This window comes from Ursus maritimus, unplaced genomic scaffold, assembly GCF_017311325.1.
Source record: "Ursus maritimus isolate PB19 unplaced genomic scaffold, ASM1731132v1 scaffold_18, whole genome shotgun sequence".
NCBI classification, from domain to species: domain Eukaryota; kingdom Metazoa; phylum Chordata; class Mammalia; order Carnivora; family Ursidae; genus Ursus; species Ursus maritimus.
The window spans coordinates 19364781-19383553 of record NW_024424230.1 but is presented as its reverse complement, the minus strand read 5'-3'; the positions used below and the strand labels follow the sequence as shown (position 1 = coordinate 19383553).

The window sequence follows — 18773 nt, the reverse complement described above, 5'->3', positions numbered from 1 at the left end:
CAAGCACAGAATGGTAAACGGAAAACTTTTAAAAAGTAACGATGATTAAATATCTCTCTACAGCATCAATATGTAAAGCCTTAAATCAATGACTATATTGAATTAAACTGGAATGAATGAACTGAGAAGGACTCATTTGAGTTCTTTATGTGTCCTCTTCATTAGTAACCTACCAGATAGCTGACTATGAAAAAAGAACATCTTTACAGAATCATTTGTTTAAAGGTTTGGCTTTGAGTTCAATTATTATCCTTGTTGTCCAAATAAGCTGCTTTTCCTGGGGGCATATCACAGTGCCTGTAAGGCAGCAAATTAGTTGCTACCAATCCATCTGCTTGGGAATGAGCAGATCACCACCAGGGACACAGTTATTTACCAAAACACATTGAGCTATTTTCTTCTTTTTTTTTAATGTTTTTTTATTATATTATGTTAGTCACCATACAGTACATCCCCGGTTTCCGATGTGAAGTTCAATGATTCATTAGTTGCGTATAATACCCAGTGCACCATGCAATACGTGCCCTCCTTACTACCCATCACCGGTCTATCCCATTCCCCCACTCCCCTCCCCTCTGAAGCCCTCAGTTTGTTTCTCATAGTCCATAGTCTCTCATGCTTCATTCCCCCTTCTGATTATCCCCCTTTCTTTATCCCTTTCTTCCCCTACTGATCATCCTAGTTCTTATGTTCCATAGGTGAGAGAAATCATATGATATTTGTCTTTCTCTGCTTGACTTATTTCACTTAGCATTATCTCCTCCAGTGCCGTCCATGTTGCAGCAAATGTTGAGAAATCGTTCTTTCTGATGGCTGAGTAATATTCCATTGTATATATGGACCACAACTTCTTAATCCAGTCATCTGTTGAAGGGCATCTCGGCTCCTTCCACGATTTAGCTATTGTGGACATTGCTGCTATGAACATTGGGGTTAAAAAGTTATTCTCATACATATTTGAATGTGTCACAGACATGTAAAGGAAAACTATTTTGGCTAAAATATATTTTGTCTTATATGCAATATATTACTCAGCTATGGATCTTTATTATATCACTAGTGGAAATTTGATTAAAATTTGAGATCGAATATGAGGCTAAATAAAAGTCAGGGGTGCTTAAAGCCCAGGGACTTATTCATAGGAGTGAAACCCTGGTGTCTTGGTATTTCTGTATTAATTTTGTGAGGCCCATCTTGGGTTCTACCTCTTCCTTTAGTATTCCTTCCTACTTCCAACTCTTGCACAATCTCTTCTCTCTGAATCCCTAATGCGCTCACATTCTGTGCTGTGCCATTTAACACTTAATTACATGCTGCCTTTCACTGCTTTTTTCTTTCAAGTGCATTTCCACCTATACTGTAAACTCTTTAAGGGGAGGGAATAGAGCTTATACCTCTGCATCTCACAACTTACGGCTGAGTGCTAAACACATAATTATCCCATATTCTCAATGAACAACTGGATATCGGTTGGCATTTAATAGTGGACTGAAATACTACTTATTTGAAAGAGAACAAAACAGTCTAGCAAATGAACCTACATTGGATCTGCCAATGACCTGGTGGATGCCTTTGACAACATTACCTCGACGCACTCAAGATAGTCCAACTGAGAGGTCAACGTCAGTGAAAAAGTTGAGATGATACCCTCAAATCTTTCCAACTTCCCAAGAATGCCTTTCAAACTTTTTAATTCCATAGACCTCTGTGCTTGACCAAAAAATTCTTTAGGCCACTTGTTAAACTCATTTCTACTTGCCGCTTACGAAGTGCCCCAAGCAGTCCACGACCTTTTCTCCAAACAATGATAGAACGGGCCCATTCCATAGTACAGCTAATCCAAAAGACTGGATAAGCCACGGAACACCACACTTAGAACAACTATTTCTGCTTGACAGCTGAACACAGTAATAAAGTAGAGAAAAAGAAACTGAACATAGAAGAAGGAAACTGAAAGAAAGAGATGGTTTGCCTTCCTTTACACAATGCTATTCTGTGCTGAGTTTTGAAGAATAGAGAAACTGTATAAATCAGTCCCAGATATGCAAAAATCAAAACAGAGGTAAAGAATTTTGATAAATATTTAAATGACTATATATTCACAGGGTGGAACGGGAAAAAGATTTTCACAACCGGGAGGATTTCTAGACACTTTCAACATGATGCAAAATGGGCAGTAATTCAGGATTTAACAGACTGAGGGTTAATACTGAGTTTGGAGAATGACAAGAAAAGTTCTTCCCCATCAATTTTAATGGGGAAACCAATGCAACCATGTAAATCAGTTATTTTTAGAGACTTGGAGAAAATAGGATGCTGAAAGAAATTAATGAGATTTTTAACTACATTATTTTACAAGGAAAAGTGTCTTGAAAACTACTGTCACTCCGAGACGTAATAAATATACTACAGAGAATATCACTGATGTGTGAAGTATGTCTCTTTTAGAGTATTTAGGGATCAACGATGAGAGGTCCCCTTAGCTTCTCTTCCTGCAGCTACTGATACTGTCTGCCCTGCTTGCTACACATGGAAAGGGGAGACTGAGAAAATATATAACAGCTTTACATGCCCACTATTGAATTATTTTTACTTATGATGCCCAATTATAGCATATTTGGAGCCTACTGACAGAGTAAGTATTGAAAATGTTTCTATTAGTGATATTTTTATCAACCTATGGGTTGATAATTCAAAGATTAGGAAATATAATAATTGGTGGCGCATACTAAGAATAAAATCGTGCTTTGGGCTCAGGCAACATTTCACCACCTCGGCACCATACATCTTTTATGCCAGATAATTCTTTGCTGTGGGGGGGCTCTCCTATGCATTGTAGTGTGTTTACCAGCATCCCCGGCTTCTATATGCTAGATTCCAGGCATGCCTACCAGTTGTAACATCCAAGGATGTCTTTGGACATTTCCAAATGTTCCCTGAGGGGGTAAAATGACACCTGGTTGAGAATCACCAGGGAAGGGTTTATGTTACAAAAAATTCGGAACTTCTTTTATATTAAAATTCCAGATGCCTAGGACTACTTCACTCTGTGGGGCAAAGACCATGCCTAAACCATGCCAGACAGAGGACTCTATCCTATTTCTAAACAGAAGTCTGCCAAGGCATTCCAACCCTAAACCTCCTACAACAACCCATCCCGAAGCTTAACCACAAACTCCATTCTCCCAAGTGATTCTGTATGTGTATCTGTGACACAGTAGTGATTAGCTGGGGGATTGTGTTGTAGAAGCAGAAGCTATAAAGGGGATTTAAAGAATCAAAATTGGTGACTTGACAGCTGCTACTGAAATGTGCGGATCTGAAGCGTTACAGCCACACGTTCTATTACAATACAGTATAAAGCGATGAAGGCGATGATGTTTCTAAACTGTTGTACCTTTAGAAGACGATATTAATTTGGCCAAATTATACCCAGAATAATACAAGGAAAATGCGCTTCTTTTCTTAAACTATTCCTTTGTTCTGTGTGAGACTGGCCAAAAGCTATAGACCAAAATTGTGAGGAACTACCATTATTTTCAAGTGCAAGGACACGAAGTGCCTATTCATACTCAAGTTACTCTCAGTCAGTGTCAGATTTCGGAAAGGCACTTCAGCGAGAGATTTTCAAATGGTTAATACTGAAATTACAATGATTACTAGATACGATAATCCAACAGTTTCCCTATCAGTGAGAAAATTCATTAGGATACATTACCAGAAACCTAATTCATTTACCAGTTTTTGAAACAAAGCCTTAATCTCTAAGATCTGCTAAATAATCGTATTAAGAATGAAAATCCCATGTTCTGTGTTAGAATAAATGACATAAATACAGCATCTGATACAACCTGTTGGGTTATTCCTTCAAAATGATCTTTCTTCCTGGTAGATAATATTGTTTTTTGTTTTTAAGGTTTTCAGCAAAATTTTTTCTGAAAGGAATGTAGTTGGTTTCTTTTTTAAAATTACACTTTTTATGCATTTGAGCACATTTTAAAGATACCTCCGCCCATGCAGTGAATCTGATTGGGATAAAATCAAACCACCTACATCAAAAATCTAGAGCATGATAAGGAAAGAAAGAAAGAAATATAGGAAGAACGAAAATAAATGTCAAATGAACAACTCTTAGAAGGACTGACATTCCATGTTATGTTAGTATACTGCCAAAATCTTCTAGCTGTAATCAAAATTTTCCTTGCTTATAGGACACATGTAGTTTTGATCAGGAGTTCCTTAGAGAAATGGAAAATGATGATAGGGAAATAAAGAAGTGGGCCAAGAAGAAATTCTAGTATAATAATAGTTGATATTTCTCTAAGCTTTCACTCTAATATCTCAAAGCAGGAGGTGGGAGAAGATAAAATTTGCAAGTAAATCATTTGCTCTTCACTGAAGATGTGCTGAAATTTGAGATAGTTTGATTTACACATTCAAACTTGGCACATGATATAAAAAGGCCAATTCCATCTCCATCATTTGCCTCTTGTTAACAGATAGGCTAACTGACTACAGTGTCTCTACCACCAGGACTCACTAAATAGGTATTTTTCAAGGATATCAGAGACCATAACTTCTGGAATATTTTAAGTTGTCAGAATAGAATGTAAGTCACCTTTTCTATGTCTCTAGTGGTTGAAAAAAAAAGAGGAGAGTTCACAGAAATCCAGAAAGTACTATTTCCTATTGCAGAGCAGAGAAAGACACATGAACCTGGGTGTTAGGAGAAGAACAAGGGGCAATTTTGAGATGAAGAGTGGTGACACAAGTACCATGAAGGATCACTGGATTTGTCAGACACTTTTGCATTTGTAGGATTACAGCTTCATTCATTTTTTTTTTTTTTTAAGATTTTTTATTTATTTATTCGACAGAGATAGAGACAGCCAGCGAGAGAGGGAACACAAGCTGGGGGAGTGGGAGAGGAAGAAGCAGGCTCCCAGCGGAGGAGCCTGATGTGGGGCTCGATCCCATAACGCCAGGATCACGCCCTGAGCCGAAGGCAGACGCTTAACCGCTGTGCCACCCAGGCGCCCCTACAGCTTCATTCATTTTTAAAGTTATATGACTGCACGAGGGACGGTCCCATCTTACTGCATCTCAAACCTAACTCATGATCTCCATATAATGCTCGACTTAAGTTCCTAGGTGGATTCTGGGCTGTGGGAGTTTCTGAGGCTGGAAAAGGTCAGATGAACTGCTTCCTCCAAGATAAAGGGACACAGTAGGATGGATGAGTGTAGGCAATGGGCAGAGTGGACACTTCAGTAATGAAACAAGATAATGTTCTACAGCTCAGCAATTTTCAACTGAGTGAGGCAATGGGGCATCAATGGGAGGTTGGAAGGTGTGGAATTACAGCTAAACCACTGAAAACTGGGAATCTGATCTATACAGAAACCCTACGGTTGCTGTGACTAGCGGAGTGTATGGGAAACAGGAACTCTTTCCTTTGGGTGTGGCACCACGGGTCAAAGCTGTCACCAGGGACAGAAGCCGGTAAGGGGAAGTGGAAATGCACACGGGAGATACGGGCCACCTACTCTCAGTCTACTGCCTGTCACTCTGCCCCCTGCAGTATATTCTTCAAAACTACAGACAACAAATAAATGACAAGGATCCACCATAGTTGAAACTGTACAACTCAAATACAGTATGTATTTACATCCGAAGGAAGCTAACATTGTCATAAAGAAAGCACAGAATAAAACACCATAAACAGAAGAACAATGGCAAGAAAAAGTCGCAACGGCTTACAAAGGTGATCTGTTAGGTCTTTGATTTCAGAAACAAGATAACTATAAGAATAATGGGTGTATACCATTTTTACATTCATTACAGAGTCCTTGTATACAGGCATAGAAAGACGGGGAATGAGATTTCGTAAACTAGCTGTGTCGTCCCCAGCACCATGTGAATCAGCCTTACCAAGCGTTCGTGTGGATGCAGGCTACAGTAGCTGCTAGACTGTGGAATATGAGAAGAACTGCCCAGCATTCCTCCGTAGCCAGGCTGATTCATCCCACTGGAGGAGCTCCAAGGGTCACTGCTGTGATGGCCATCTGTAAAGGACAAAGAAAACCATGACTTTTCGGAGGCATTCAGCCTTGCCCTACAGAATAGGGTTTTTTCATATACTTGAAAATGGCTGCCCGTTGTGTATTCATCTTTGTGCTGTTTTGCTGATTACATCAGAAGACAGTCATCCTTCTTTTTTCCCAAGTGGTTCTATATTGCCAAACAAATGTAAATATTTACCATAGGCAGCGTTCTCAGTAAAAATTTGCTATAAAAGAACAGAACACACTTCTATGTAGAATTATGTCAAGTCAGCCAGGTAAACAACACTAAAGAAAACATTTCTTAAAAGTCCCCTGACCTCCTTTTCTATGAAAACTAACAGTTAAATTGTTCCTAAATTTTGTGTTGAAAATAAAGTACTTAACACATTATAGAGTTGACAAGTTTACAAGTTTTAAATGCAGATAAGAAGATAAGAATGAAAAAGAACATCTCAGATTTAAAAGATCAAATTTCCCTTTTATTACATACATGGTAGAATTAAAGTTGAAATTACATTATAATTTATAGGGAACACGAGTCTCAGATATACAGTTCTGAATTTTCTTTTCTAACTTTTATTTTTTGCTGCATAGTTCTGCAGTGACCTTAAGCCTTCAGTAGCAGTTGAAAGAGTGCACACATATCATAAGGTAGATATTACACTAGAGACAATTTTAAGAGGTTCTGGATTTTAGAAAACTAGAAGTTAAAAAGAGGTTTTAAATGAGAGGGACATTATATGAAGTACCTTTCAATATTAAGTTAATCTTTTGTGAACGCCGTATTAAAAATATTTTTACAGATTCTTTTTCTTCCTTGGGTCTATTGGCCTAGAAGTTACTATCAGGGATTGCTGATGTTTGCTTTGGGTTTCTCAAAACGAAGGTGGTTGGTGGGGGTGGGGTGGGTGGGAATCTATGTCGCTGCTGAGTTCAAATTTTCCGTTCTTTCAGTAGTTGAACAGAAGTTACTGAGCGCCAGATGAATACCCGGCTATCAGCTGGGTGTTCACAGTCCAGGAGGTACTGCCTCCTTGAAAATAAGATGATTTTCACCGTATATGTTACATAATAAAGGCCTTTTGAAAATTAAGGCAATAGGCAAGTTAAATCCAATACTACATACCACAAAGCTTTTTTTTTTCACTGAGCTTTTAAATCCAGAAGTTAGAATTCCAAAAACTGGAATAGTTTCAGGACAGGGAGGAATGATCAATAAATTTCTTAAAAAAAAAAAGAAAATCCTATCTGTGACTTTGACAACTTCAGAGTTTTAATTAGAAGATGGAAATTCAAGTGAAAAATGAGAGGTCACATGGTAATGAGTTTAAAATATGCTCCTGACAGTCTCCTGACAGTCTAACCCAAATTGTATGTTTTTTTAAGACCTGAATCCTCAGGGCACCATGCACTCATCACTGAAGGGAGTCGATGTGAGACAGGATCACCAGGTACTGTTTCTGTGATCCTAATGGGAAGACACAGGACTTTCTAAAAGTTATTATTCATGCACTTAAGATTTAGCCTTCATGTTGTGGAAGTTTAGATGTCACCCTAAATTCAAAGATGAAGTTAAGGCCCTAACATTTCAAATAGATGGCATCTATGACAAATAAATTGAGAATAGATATCATTAAACGAGAGTCTCCCGAAACACTCTGACAACATGATGCACTATATGGAAATACATTTAGGATTTGTTAACACAGAACACTCTACCCAATGCAGACTTATAAAAATACATACTTTACATAAATTATGCTTTTCACAGTAAATTAATATTTATCACATCCCATGATCTTGGCATAATGTTGTTTTGAAAGAATAGAATTAGATGTGTGCAAATTAATTGTGCTCATCATAAATGTCAACTCAGTTTATTTTTTTTTTTTTTTGCTTTTTTGGGTATTCATATGCAGAAAAGCAAGTTCGTTCCCCATATTCTGCGTGGTCTGCCATGGAGAAGAGCCTACTGTTTTCTGTTTTAATCCGCCTGACCTCCCATGTGGTGTGCACAGTTTAAGCAAGCACCTTCCTGAAGGCAGATAGAAGAAATCTATCCTGTCAATTTTCTCAGTGAAAATCTCCTTTGAGTGATGAATCCTTGAATTGACCATCTCGATAAGCACCGGCAGCATAGTTGCTCTGACTGGTCGCAGAAGAGGGGAGCGGATGCCCAAGTGACTGCTGTTTACAGCTGAAAGGGATGAGCCTTTTGTCAAGGCCCAGGATGCCCTCAAATGACATATCCTGCTGGGTCCCTTTGTGAGGTACACCTAGGACGGGTCACAAAGATAAAGGACCCTTATGATCATGAGCTCTATTATGCGTGGAACAAATTCTCTCCGTTCCTGCGAGACCCATTTGATTCAATGTTATAGATTTTCCATGGAATTTCACATGCAAACTAGCAACCTGAAAAAGCTAATACTCTGAAGGGCAAGACAATAAGTCCCTTTTAATCAGAATGACTTCGAGTATGTCCACTGCAAGCTAAGTGAGACACCAAGCTGCTCCCTGGTTCCTTGCTGCTCCAAGGGTCCTCCCCCCAACACAACACGGCCCTTCCTAGAACAGCACGAAGAGGAAATCCCATGGCACTTTGCCAAGGCGCAGTCAAAAAAGGTTTTCACACCCAGGCAAAAAGAGTTAAAAGTTCTGCGTACAGGTACAGGAGTTCTTGGAAAATTCCATGTCTAAATTTCAGACTGTTAACTTGGCAACAAGATGATGATATTTTGACAGTAAGTGCCCCAGGCCTATCAGGGATGAAGCCTTCGGTGCACGCTCTGGACAGTATGTTCTTAAATGCAGCTGGTGTCATTCTAACTATTCCGGTCTTTTCCAAGCAGCAGAAAGGAACCGTGCTATCAGGGGCAAGACTGGAAGCTCAGGGGGACACACCCATGTACATTTCATTAAATAAACTGCACAATTAAAAGAATAAATATACTTCACCTACTAGGAAACTGTAATTTTCTCAATTTGTCTGGGACAAAAGCTGGGTCTTGAAATCAATTAGCATGTTGGGGTGGAGCTTTCGCTGTGTAATGAAATAATATTCTAGTCTTGAGATATGTTGCTTCATCTTAAATGGGGCTCTTGTTCCTACCTATAAATTAATAAGTGGCTAAACTTTCTATATGAAGTTATACATAAGGACAATTTGTTCCCAGTTGGCTAAATCCAGGATGCTCAAAATACATGCTGAACCAAAACACTTCTAAAAATACACACACGTTCTTCTTGGGGAGAGAAGAAGCTGAAATGATCTGTCATGGAAGACCATCCCCCAAGACGCGTCAGTTCTAAGTGAAGTCAACCAGTTTAATCTTAACTCAGCATTGCTCAAGGGGCTTTGATTTAAAAAAATAAGTCTTAGTCAAGTTTTAATTAATTGATGAATTTTTAATGAATTCAATTCCTAAGAAGAGCATGACCTTCCATATTCTCCACTTGCCTACTATTCCATTTCTTGAGTCTGAGATCAGCAGTCTTTTGCCCCATATATGACCTGAAAAGACCCAGGGAGATTCTGCCCAGTGGATTTCCCCGCAGAAGTGGCAGCATCTTACCCTGCATGAAGAAGGAGCTAGGGAAAGTGCTGGCTGCTGGTTTCGAGGAAGGGTAGCCTGGCGAGTCCCTATTGTAGTCGGCAGTGCTTGCTGATGGAGCATAAACCTGAGGAAGGAGAGACAATTTAGTTTTCCTTGCTGCATTGACCAAAGCACCTCAAGGTCCATTACTTGACAAGAAGCAGGCGCAAAATGCTAAATTTCCATGTCCATTCCAAATCCGATCAAACCCTAGAACACTGCCCCTTTCAGAATACAGAAAAACAAAAAACAACAACAAAAATGCTGAGTAGATTTGTGTGACTGGAAAACCAGGGGCGGGGGATATTTTCCAGTCGCAGGCAAGAATATTGTGAATTATGTCTAGTTAAATATATTACATAATACCCATGGGGTTGTCCTGTCCAAGCATCTTTTTTTTTTTTTTAAACATAGATGGCCCCTGAGCTCATGAAAGGCGCAAACAGAAGGGCACGCATCAACCTTCTCCCTTTTAACTCTACCTTTCAATTAAAATGTTCACTTCTGAGAGAAAGAGACAGAGACAGAGAAAACGAATGCACTACCCAGACCACAGAAAGTGACAAATACATCTTGGAATATTAAATTCCCGTAGTGTCAGCTTTTTGCAGAGATGCATGAAAAAGACCATTAAAAGCCCAGATCTACATAGACCACCAACAATCAGTATGTACACAGGAAGAGGGGGGAGTACTCCTTTATAATTCCTATTATATTTGTGTGTGCAATAAACTTTAAAAAGTATGCCAAAATCCTAATTTACTGAACATTCGTTTACTAAATACTCATGAGACTTGGGGAACCAGTCCTCTATAAAAATAGCCTGTGTATTTTCTTGTTTATGTTTCCTCTAAAGAAGGCAGCATAGTAGAAAAGCATAAATTCATAAGGTATAGTTTAACTTTAATTGGTTTCCCCCCTTGCCTTTTCTGCTAAATATAATTTTTTCAAATCCCTATTTTCTTTTGCTCCAAAAGTTCCTCTCTCCAGATGGTCGGAGAGACTGAAACACTGTCATCCTCTTGATGAAAATGGATACCTTCCTGCCTCCATTTTGAAGCAGGCAGCGGCTCACAAAATTGGCAGTGAGCCTACAGTGATATTCACAGGTCACAGTAAAAGAAAGAGAAATTCACCCATAAAAAGGCAACTGCAGAGTTACCAAAAAATACTCCCATTTTTTTTTTTACAGTGCACATCGAATAAACACCCTAAGAAAAATTATATAATTGCTCTCAGAACACCAAGAATCACAAACTAAGCATTAATACAAGGTTTAGGATTTCACAAAGGATAGGTCCACAGAGACAGATGTGGGAAAATATGCATACACATACATACATCAAATAAATGCTACATATGCCCCACAGTGCCCTTGAAAATTGGGAGGTCCTGGAGACTGAACAAAACAAAAACAAACCAGAGGAACCCAGGCACACATTAGAAAACAAGGATTTTTCTTCAGTCATGGAGGGATATAAGCCCCGAATTTCGTGGGCTATATTTCATTTCATTTTTTTAATTCTCCTCGTATTTTAAATATATAAATGTCTATTTGCTTCTTTTCCCATAGGGCTTACAATAAGGAAGACATCTTTTTAAGCATCTTTAAGAGACAAAGAATAAACCTTAAGCCAGGAATCTCCAAACAAATCAATACCCTTAAAGTTTTGTCATGCAAAACCCAGTATTTTCTTGAAAACTATACAACTAATAAACAGTTAGTTAGGGAAATACTACTGAATGTATTTAGAGAAGGTCTTGAGAGTAGGCTAAAAACATGAAAGAAACATTACTGTCTAGAAAAAGGGGAAATTGAAAATTAGATTATCTCATTCTAATGACAGAATGAGCGCAATACAGCTACTACAATATATCTATGGTCCAGGCCATTAGCCTGACAGCTAGTTGGCCAGTTGGTATTAACACAAGCTGAGTGTACTATGTGTTATCCCCATATTTCGGAAATCAGCATATTTACTATAAAGCTGAAAATAAACTCTGACCCATATTATAAAATCATTTTATATTTTAAAACAATTGAAATAAGTTGTTTTAGGATAATGTTTAGTTTAATTTTAATTATACTCTACTATGTTATCTTTAAACATGTATATTATTATGTCAATATCATTTAATGGCACCTAACAAGGTTCACCTTTTCCCTCCTGATGTGGGCAGAATTAGTTGATATTTCTTACAAGAGATAAGGACAAATCTTTGGTAATTGTGCCCACATACAAGGAGGCTATTGGACTATGAATTATGATCAAACTCAAAGATCTGAGAATAAGATCACTTATCCCAAATTCGTAAGTACCACTGGCATAACAAGTATCTGCGGGGTTACAAAGTTTTTAGGATATATTATACTATATGATTTCTATTTTTCTGGTGTTATGGTCAAATGAAGACTCTTTAGGTAAGATGAAAGTCTTGTTAAAAAAAATGGACCACTGTTTATAGAAAAAAGGCAATTCCTGCATATTTTATAAATTTTTTTTATACTGTAAATTTATAGATCAGGTAAAATGTTCTTCTCTTTCCATTTATGTACTTCATCTTTCCCACTTCAAAAGTTACTTGTAAGGTAAGCACCCTACAGAATTATTTATGTAAATAAACCACGCACAGAACTATTATACTTTTTTTGTAAGATTTTATTTTTAAGAAATCTCTACACCTAACATGGGACTCGAACTCACAACCCCGAGATCAAGAGTCGCATGCTCTGCCAACTGAGCCAGCCAGGCACCGCTATCCTTTTTTAAAGTAGAAGGAATTAAACAATTTATTTAGGTCAGCTCCACCCCACCCCACCCCCACATTTTAATTATAAGGAATTCAAACATGGAATGGGCAAAGCAACTGCTCAAGATGTGCAACTGGCCCAACACACACAACCATCAATTGCTCTTTATTTTAGGTTACTTTCTTTAAACATGGTGGCAGAGGTGTAAGATGACATTTACGAAAACAGATTGATCATACCGTGCATACTTCAGTTTATCCTTAATGTTTTCATCTTTAATAACACGGATGACCAGGAAGCTGTTCCATTATTTTTACCTCAGTCACCTATTTTGCCAATTTCTCAATCAAAAGACTCCAATGGGTTTCAATAATGTATTTAATAGAGACACTAAATTGCATAAGAAAAGTTCACATCCGATTAATTTTAATTATTACTATTTTAGGTAACTGGAAAGATGACTTAAGTATTTGTTCAGTAAAATAGTTTTTTATTTAACAGAACAATGACAAACACCCCGATAGCTTCAAATAGTTGGAGTCATTTTAATGACTAACACTAAAAAATCAGTCCAGTGAAAAGTGAAATAAAAATCCCAAACTCTAGTTCAGTGTATTGAAGTGACTCCACCTATGAAACATGAGGAAAAGTCTAAAGGGAAACGAAAATCTACACTTAGGTTTTCTCTGATAAGGTAGCTTAGATCAAGGTGACTTTTAGCATTCTGATTCCTCTCACAAGAGAAACCCAAGAAGGGTGAAATTTCTGTTGCAAAATTGGAAATGGGGAAACTTGGACAAAGCTCGTAGGCTACATACAGCTCTTGTACTGAACTGTTTGTTGAATAAAAGCTTCACGGGGAACTAAGAGCAGAGTATAGTTTATGGCCAAATTTAGCACCATTATCTTTTCTCTTACATTTCTGAATTAAAAAACAAAATCATACATATAGAAATTCTGAGTTTAACGAATCTCTCCAGATAACACCAAACACCCTGAACTGATAAAAAATACATATATATATATATATATATATTTTTTCATTTTACATATTTGGTTTTTGTTGTAATTTGAGAAGTATTGCTGTATTACATCAGCTGTTCCAACCAATGTTCCTGATTATCCTTTGCTCAGTCATCAAAGAAATAATACGATATCTTCTTTTAAATAGAATCTCCAGCTATTAGAAAAGAAGAAAACCAAGCAAACGGGCAAAATGAAGGGAGCAGAATGCATATCCTCCTTTCCCCCCTTGATGTTCTCATTTTTATCTGTTTTGGCAGAGCAGTTTCACTTATGAAGATTTAAAAAATAACGACGAACCATTTGTTTAGGGCCTCTTGTGGAATAGCTTTTGTGCTAGGAGCTCTACACACATTACTTCTGATTTTCCTAAGGGTCATACGAGATGGTCATGATGAACAGCATCATTCGTACTTCCCAGGGCTGAAGTATAGTTGAGAGATCAATTGTATTGGCCCAGACTATCTTGGCTGTGACTGCAAGTTCCACCGTTCATCAATCAGACAACCTTGGACCTGTTTCTTTAACCTCTCCGGTCTCCAGATTCCTACCTGTAAGATGGGAATGGCGCAGCCTGCTATGGAAAGTTCTTATGAGAATAAAATGGTATGCTGTGCGTGAAACAACTAGAAGAGTACCTGGCACATATTGAGCATGCAAAAAACGTCAGATAATAGGGTTAATGTTGTGTTGCTATTTTTTTTATGATCTGAGCAAATGTGACTCAGGAAGGTTAAGCCACCTTTTCTACATTAACAATCAGGTGGTAAAGGCAGGATTTAAATGGGTCATCAAAGTCTATATTCTTTCCATTAAAAAAAAAAAAATTCTTGCTCTTAAAAGGCCCAAAAAGGGGTATTTTAAACTATCAACACAAGGTTATACTTTGACCACGGTTTATGGAAATATTTTTATGGGGGTTTCATAATCACCTTTTAAGAAAGCAAAATGTGATAAGGCACATTCATAGTAAAATCGATCTGTATTAATGTCACTTGCTTCCTGAAGTGGGAAGCTAAGCTCTAAGGGGAGACAGAGAAGTGGCTACAGAGCACGAGTCATGAGGTGTGTAACTGCGTGGGGCTGAGTGATAACTACTAGGTTGTACAATGCACCTTTAACATTCCTTACCATTACTACCCCTTTGTGATTCTCCAAGTACCGTCTGAATATAGAATTTACGAAAAGCAGCAGTTCAGACTAACAGGAACACTGTAGTCGAGGCTTTCAGACTCTTAAAGAGAGTTGCTGTATGCTCCATGATGGGTAGAAAATAACAAAGCAGAATTACACCTCCAATGCCCAAGTGCTAGCAAGGCTCACTGAGTAGTCTAGACCTTGGCAGATTTTACAAATACTCTAAACTATGACAGCAAAACACTCAAATGCCAAGTGTTCACAATGCTAGGCATATGCTTTGATGCTTCTCAGCATCTAATGGGGAAAGTGCTTGGAAGTGGGTCAGCTCACTACTCCGGCAATGGGGTTGGACCCTCAACTCTTAAAATATTGTTTGAAAGATATGGGTCCCAGTAAGAGAAAAGAAAGGCTCAAGGGCAGTGACACCTTCTTATTCAGAGGAGTTAATACGGACACTAATTGTACCACGTGACCTAATTGTACCACGTGAAGTTAAACGTATATCGCTAACTGACCCATAAAGCAAGGGGAAGACGTACTTAAAAGAGGCAATCTTCAGAGAGTACAGAAAAAGACTTGGCGTAATAACAGAAATTACCCAGCTCCGGAGCCAGACCAACTGGGTTCAAATTCCAGCTCTCTCACAATTAATTGTGAGCTGGTTGGTGATGTTGTGAGTCTTAGTTTTTTCACTTGTGAAACGAGGTTATTCTTTTTTGTAAGCATTGGAGATATCTGTCAAGCATAATTTTTGATCTGTTGTAGGCACTCAGTAAATGGTAGTATCATTCACATCTTGTAAGTGCTAGTCACAGCTTATAGCTATTTTTAAAGTGTCTAGAATGGGGCTATCCAATACAGTAGCCATTAGTAATAGGTAGTTATTTGAATTAAGCTTAATTAAAATTACATAAAGTTAAATATCCATTCCCTCAGTCACACTAGACACATTAGCCAAGGGCTCAATAGCCATACGTGGCCACAGGCCACTGTACTGGATAGCACCAACATAGAAATTTCCCACTGCAGCAGAAAGTTCTGTTGGAAGCACTAGCCTAGAGTCATTGTTGCCTGTGAAGAGTCCTACTGGGCCATGTGTGTCACCCTCTGTTAGACCAGCTTTGACAACAATGTCAGTGCATTTAAGACTTGATATTCCCTTTAGGCTGCAAAAGCAAGAACTCTTTTGGTGGACTCGCTGGAGAGGCAATTTCTAGGTATTCCTAGTCCCTAGCATAGAGTTGGTGTTAATAAATGTTGATGCTACCGAAGGGTAGGACATTTAGGTTTTAGCTTTATTTATTATGTTTAGAGTTCCTTGTACTACGGTGTATTTTTTAAAGTCCTTTTATAACCATCTGCCAAAATTCCTGCAAATTGTACCAAGTGGAACACGAGGCAAGAGTATCTGTGACTCTAGGTTTCTGGATGTGTAGGAAGCAAAGAAATTCTTCCACTGCAATTTTGTCCTTGGCCCCCAGTGTCTTTGGCAAAGGAATTATAGTTAGACATGGTGTGATCACTTTTTCTAGACGATAAAAGTTGAACAGATGTTTAAGTTTTTCTGATCATGTGTTTTCACATTATTGGTAATTGGGTCCCTCTATTCTACTCTCACTTCATTTTTATTACTTTTTCTTTTTCTTTTTTTAATCTTTTTTTATACGACTTCTTTACAGATGCTCCTTTCTCTTTTTGTGCTACTTTTCCACCTGCTGCCTCTGTCCTGCCTGTTGGCGTCGTATTTTTAAAGCTCAAATGCTTTCAACCTTATTTTACACATGAGCAAAGGAAGAGGTTAATGGACTTACCCAAGGGCCTGGACAGAGCCCAGGGCCCCTGACTTTGTACCCAGTCCTCTTGGCACTCTCCTTTCTAAAGTCTTTTTTAACTTTATAACTTAAATATTCTAATGGGCAGTAAAATGGCATAAAAGGTTAATAAACAGATTCAAGTAACAGAGTTGAGTAAGTTATTATAAGGTTTAAAGGCAGTTAATAATGCTCAAGGGCATATAACAGTCGGGCAGTAAATAATCCAAGAGTGCAAAAAACCAAAACCAACAGCAAACTCCGGGAACAAAAATTATTCACCTGGCATATTCTCAGTACAGTAGATATATCAAGTCAAGGAATGTTTACTAATGGCAGAAAAACCCTACTTCACTTCCAGGTGATGGTTAAAGGCCAATTTGCATTATTGTCACATAAATAGGAAATCTACTTAGAGATAACACATAAATGTCTGCAGTATACTGACAAACTGATGGATATTTAATTATAAATGGAAAATTTCAAAGGTTGTAGGCTATTGAAATCGTGAAGCTTTTATGACCATCTAAATCACCTGAAGCTTTCATAGGAATTAACCAAATAGTTCTAAATGCCCTAAAATAACTCTTGGTAAGAAGAGGGTTTTTTCCCCAGAAACTATCTTTATTGGTAGTCTGAAAAAAAAAATCACAATTATCTAAACATGTATAAAATGTACCATTAGTGTATAGGATATTCCTATTTTTTCCACTAACAAGAAATGACCTGTCTTCACTCTGCCATACTCAACACAAAAAGAATGTGTGTGATCCTCTTAAAAGAAATTCCTTGAGTATATTATATATATATATATTTAATATTTCATTTATTTATTTTGAGAGAGAGAGAGAGAACATGCACGTGTGCACATGTGTGCAAGCGGGGGTGAGGGAGGGGCAGAGGAAGAAGGAGAGAGAGAATCGTAAGCAGGCTCCACACACACTGCGCAGAGCCTGATGCGGGGCTCGATCTCACGACCCTGAGATCACGACCTGAGCTGCAGTCAAGAGTCAGACCTTCACCGACCGAGCCACCCAGGTGCCGCGAGTATGTAATATATTTAGACCACAGGTCACTTTGAACACACATCCATACACCGCATCACAAACATCATGTATAATTTTTCCACTCTCCTAAATATCAGCTGAGTTTTGATGATCTGTTCATGATCAGATCAGTCCATAAGATCTGAAGCTACGTCCTATAAATGAATTACAGCCAAGAGTTTCATTCTTCTCAGCCACCAAATTTCCTTGTCTGTGTGAAGAAGTAGTAAAATTGTGGAAGTTTTAATTCCCTTCTTTGTTTGTATCTTTACCAAATTCTGTAAGTGGAAGACATCACAAAGACCCCAAAGAAAGCAACAGGAAGGAGGAGAAGGGCCCTGAGTGATGCACGTGGGATCAGGCTCCAGAGCTGGGTAAGCAGGAGGAGGTGGACAGCCTGCAGGCAATGCATTTCCCTAGGAGTGCGCCCGGTCTGCGGCAAGAGCAGCGATCATGCAGTGAAAAAGTGAGCTGGACCCAATATCGCGTGCCTCCTGCGTGCAAACTCCCCAGGAGCTAGGAAAAACTCGGTGTTCTTTACGGGCAGGCAGCTCTACTTTGTTCTTTCTTTTCTTCAAATAAAAAGGCGAGGACAATTCTTATGTTTTTTTTATATAGCTAGCTATAGTATAATTTTCAAATCCTTAAATCAAATTTCAAACCCTAAAAATAAAATGAGTCCACATAGCCTTTGACGTATATAAAAATTTCCAAGGGAGGAAAAACAAAATCCCACTTCGATTTTTTTTAAAAGCACTAAGAATTACTCATAATTGTACAATAATATTATTGTAATTTAAATCTACATAGTATCCTGTTATTTTAGAAGGATTTTCAATGCATTATCATTGCAACCCTGAGACAGTAGAACAACCAGGAGAGGTACGATGGGGCTCACCCTGCTATGATATAATAAATCTGTTGTGATATAAATGTTTGAGATTTTAAGTTGTTTTCACATATTATCCTACAACCATCTCAGTGATGCATGAGGGAGTTGCCAATTAGAAACAAAGAAAAGAAGTAATTTGTTATGGTATCATAACTTAACACTCTCCAGAAGTGAAAAAGGACCTGGTCCCAATGGCTGCCAGCCCCAAGCTCTTGTCACACTTGGCATGACAAAAATCGTGACAAAGATAAAAATAGCTAACACTTTACTTAGGACATGCCAGACACTATTCCAGAAAAAAAAAAAAAAAGGTACATATACTCACTTTGTACACTCAAACTGCTATTTGATTATCATCTCAATTATATAAATAAGGACTCTAAGAGAGACATTAAGTAACTCGCTCAAAGTCACACAGCTAGTTAAGTGGCAAACTGGGCAACAGTGT

At 38.2% G+C, this 18773-nt stretch overlaps 1 protein-coding gene across 11 annotated transcripts in view; it reads right to left on the bottom strand.

Moving 5' to 3' along the window:
* The window catches only part of TCF4 (transcription factor 4), a 346179-nt gene that overhangs the window by 45957 nt on the left and 281449 nt on the right, over window positions 1–18773 (bottom strand). For all 11 annotated transcript variants that reach the window (XM_040632487.1, XM_040632484.1, XM_040632490.1 and 8 more), the window contains 2 exons: window positions 9641–9746; window positions 5932–6065 (listed from right to left, as the gene is read on the bottom strand). In XM_040632487.1, the coding sequence (XP_040488421.1) occupies window positions 5932–6065; window positions 9641–9746 (240 nt within the window). The remainder of the gene's footprint in view (window positions 1–5931; window positions 6066–9640; window positions 9747–18773) is intronic.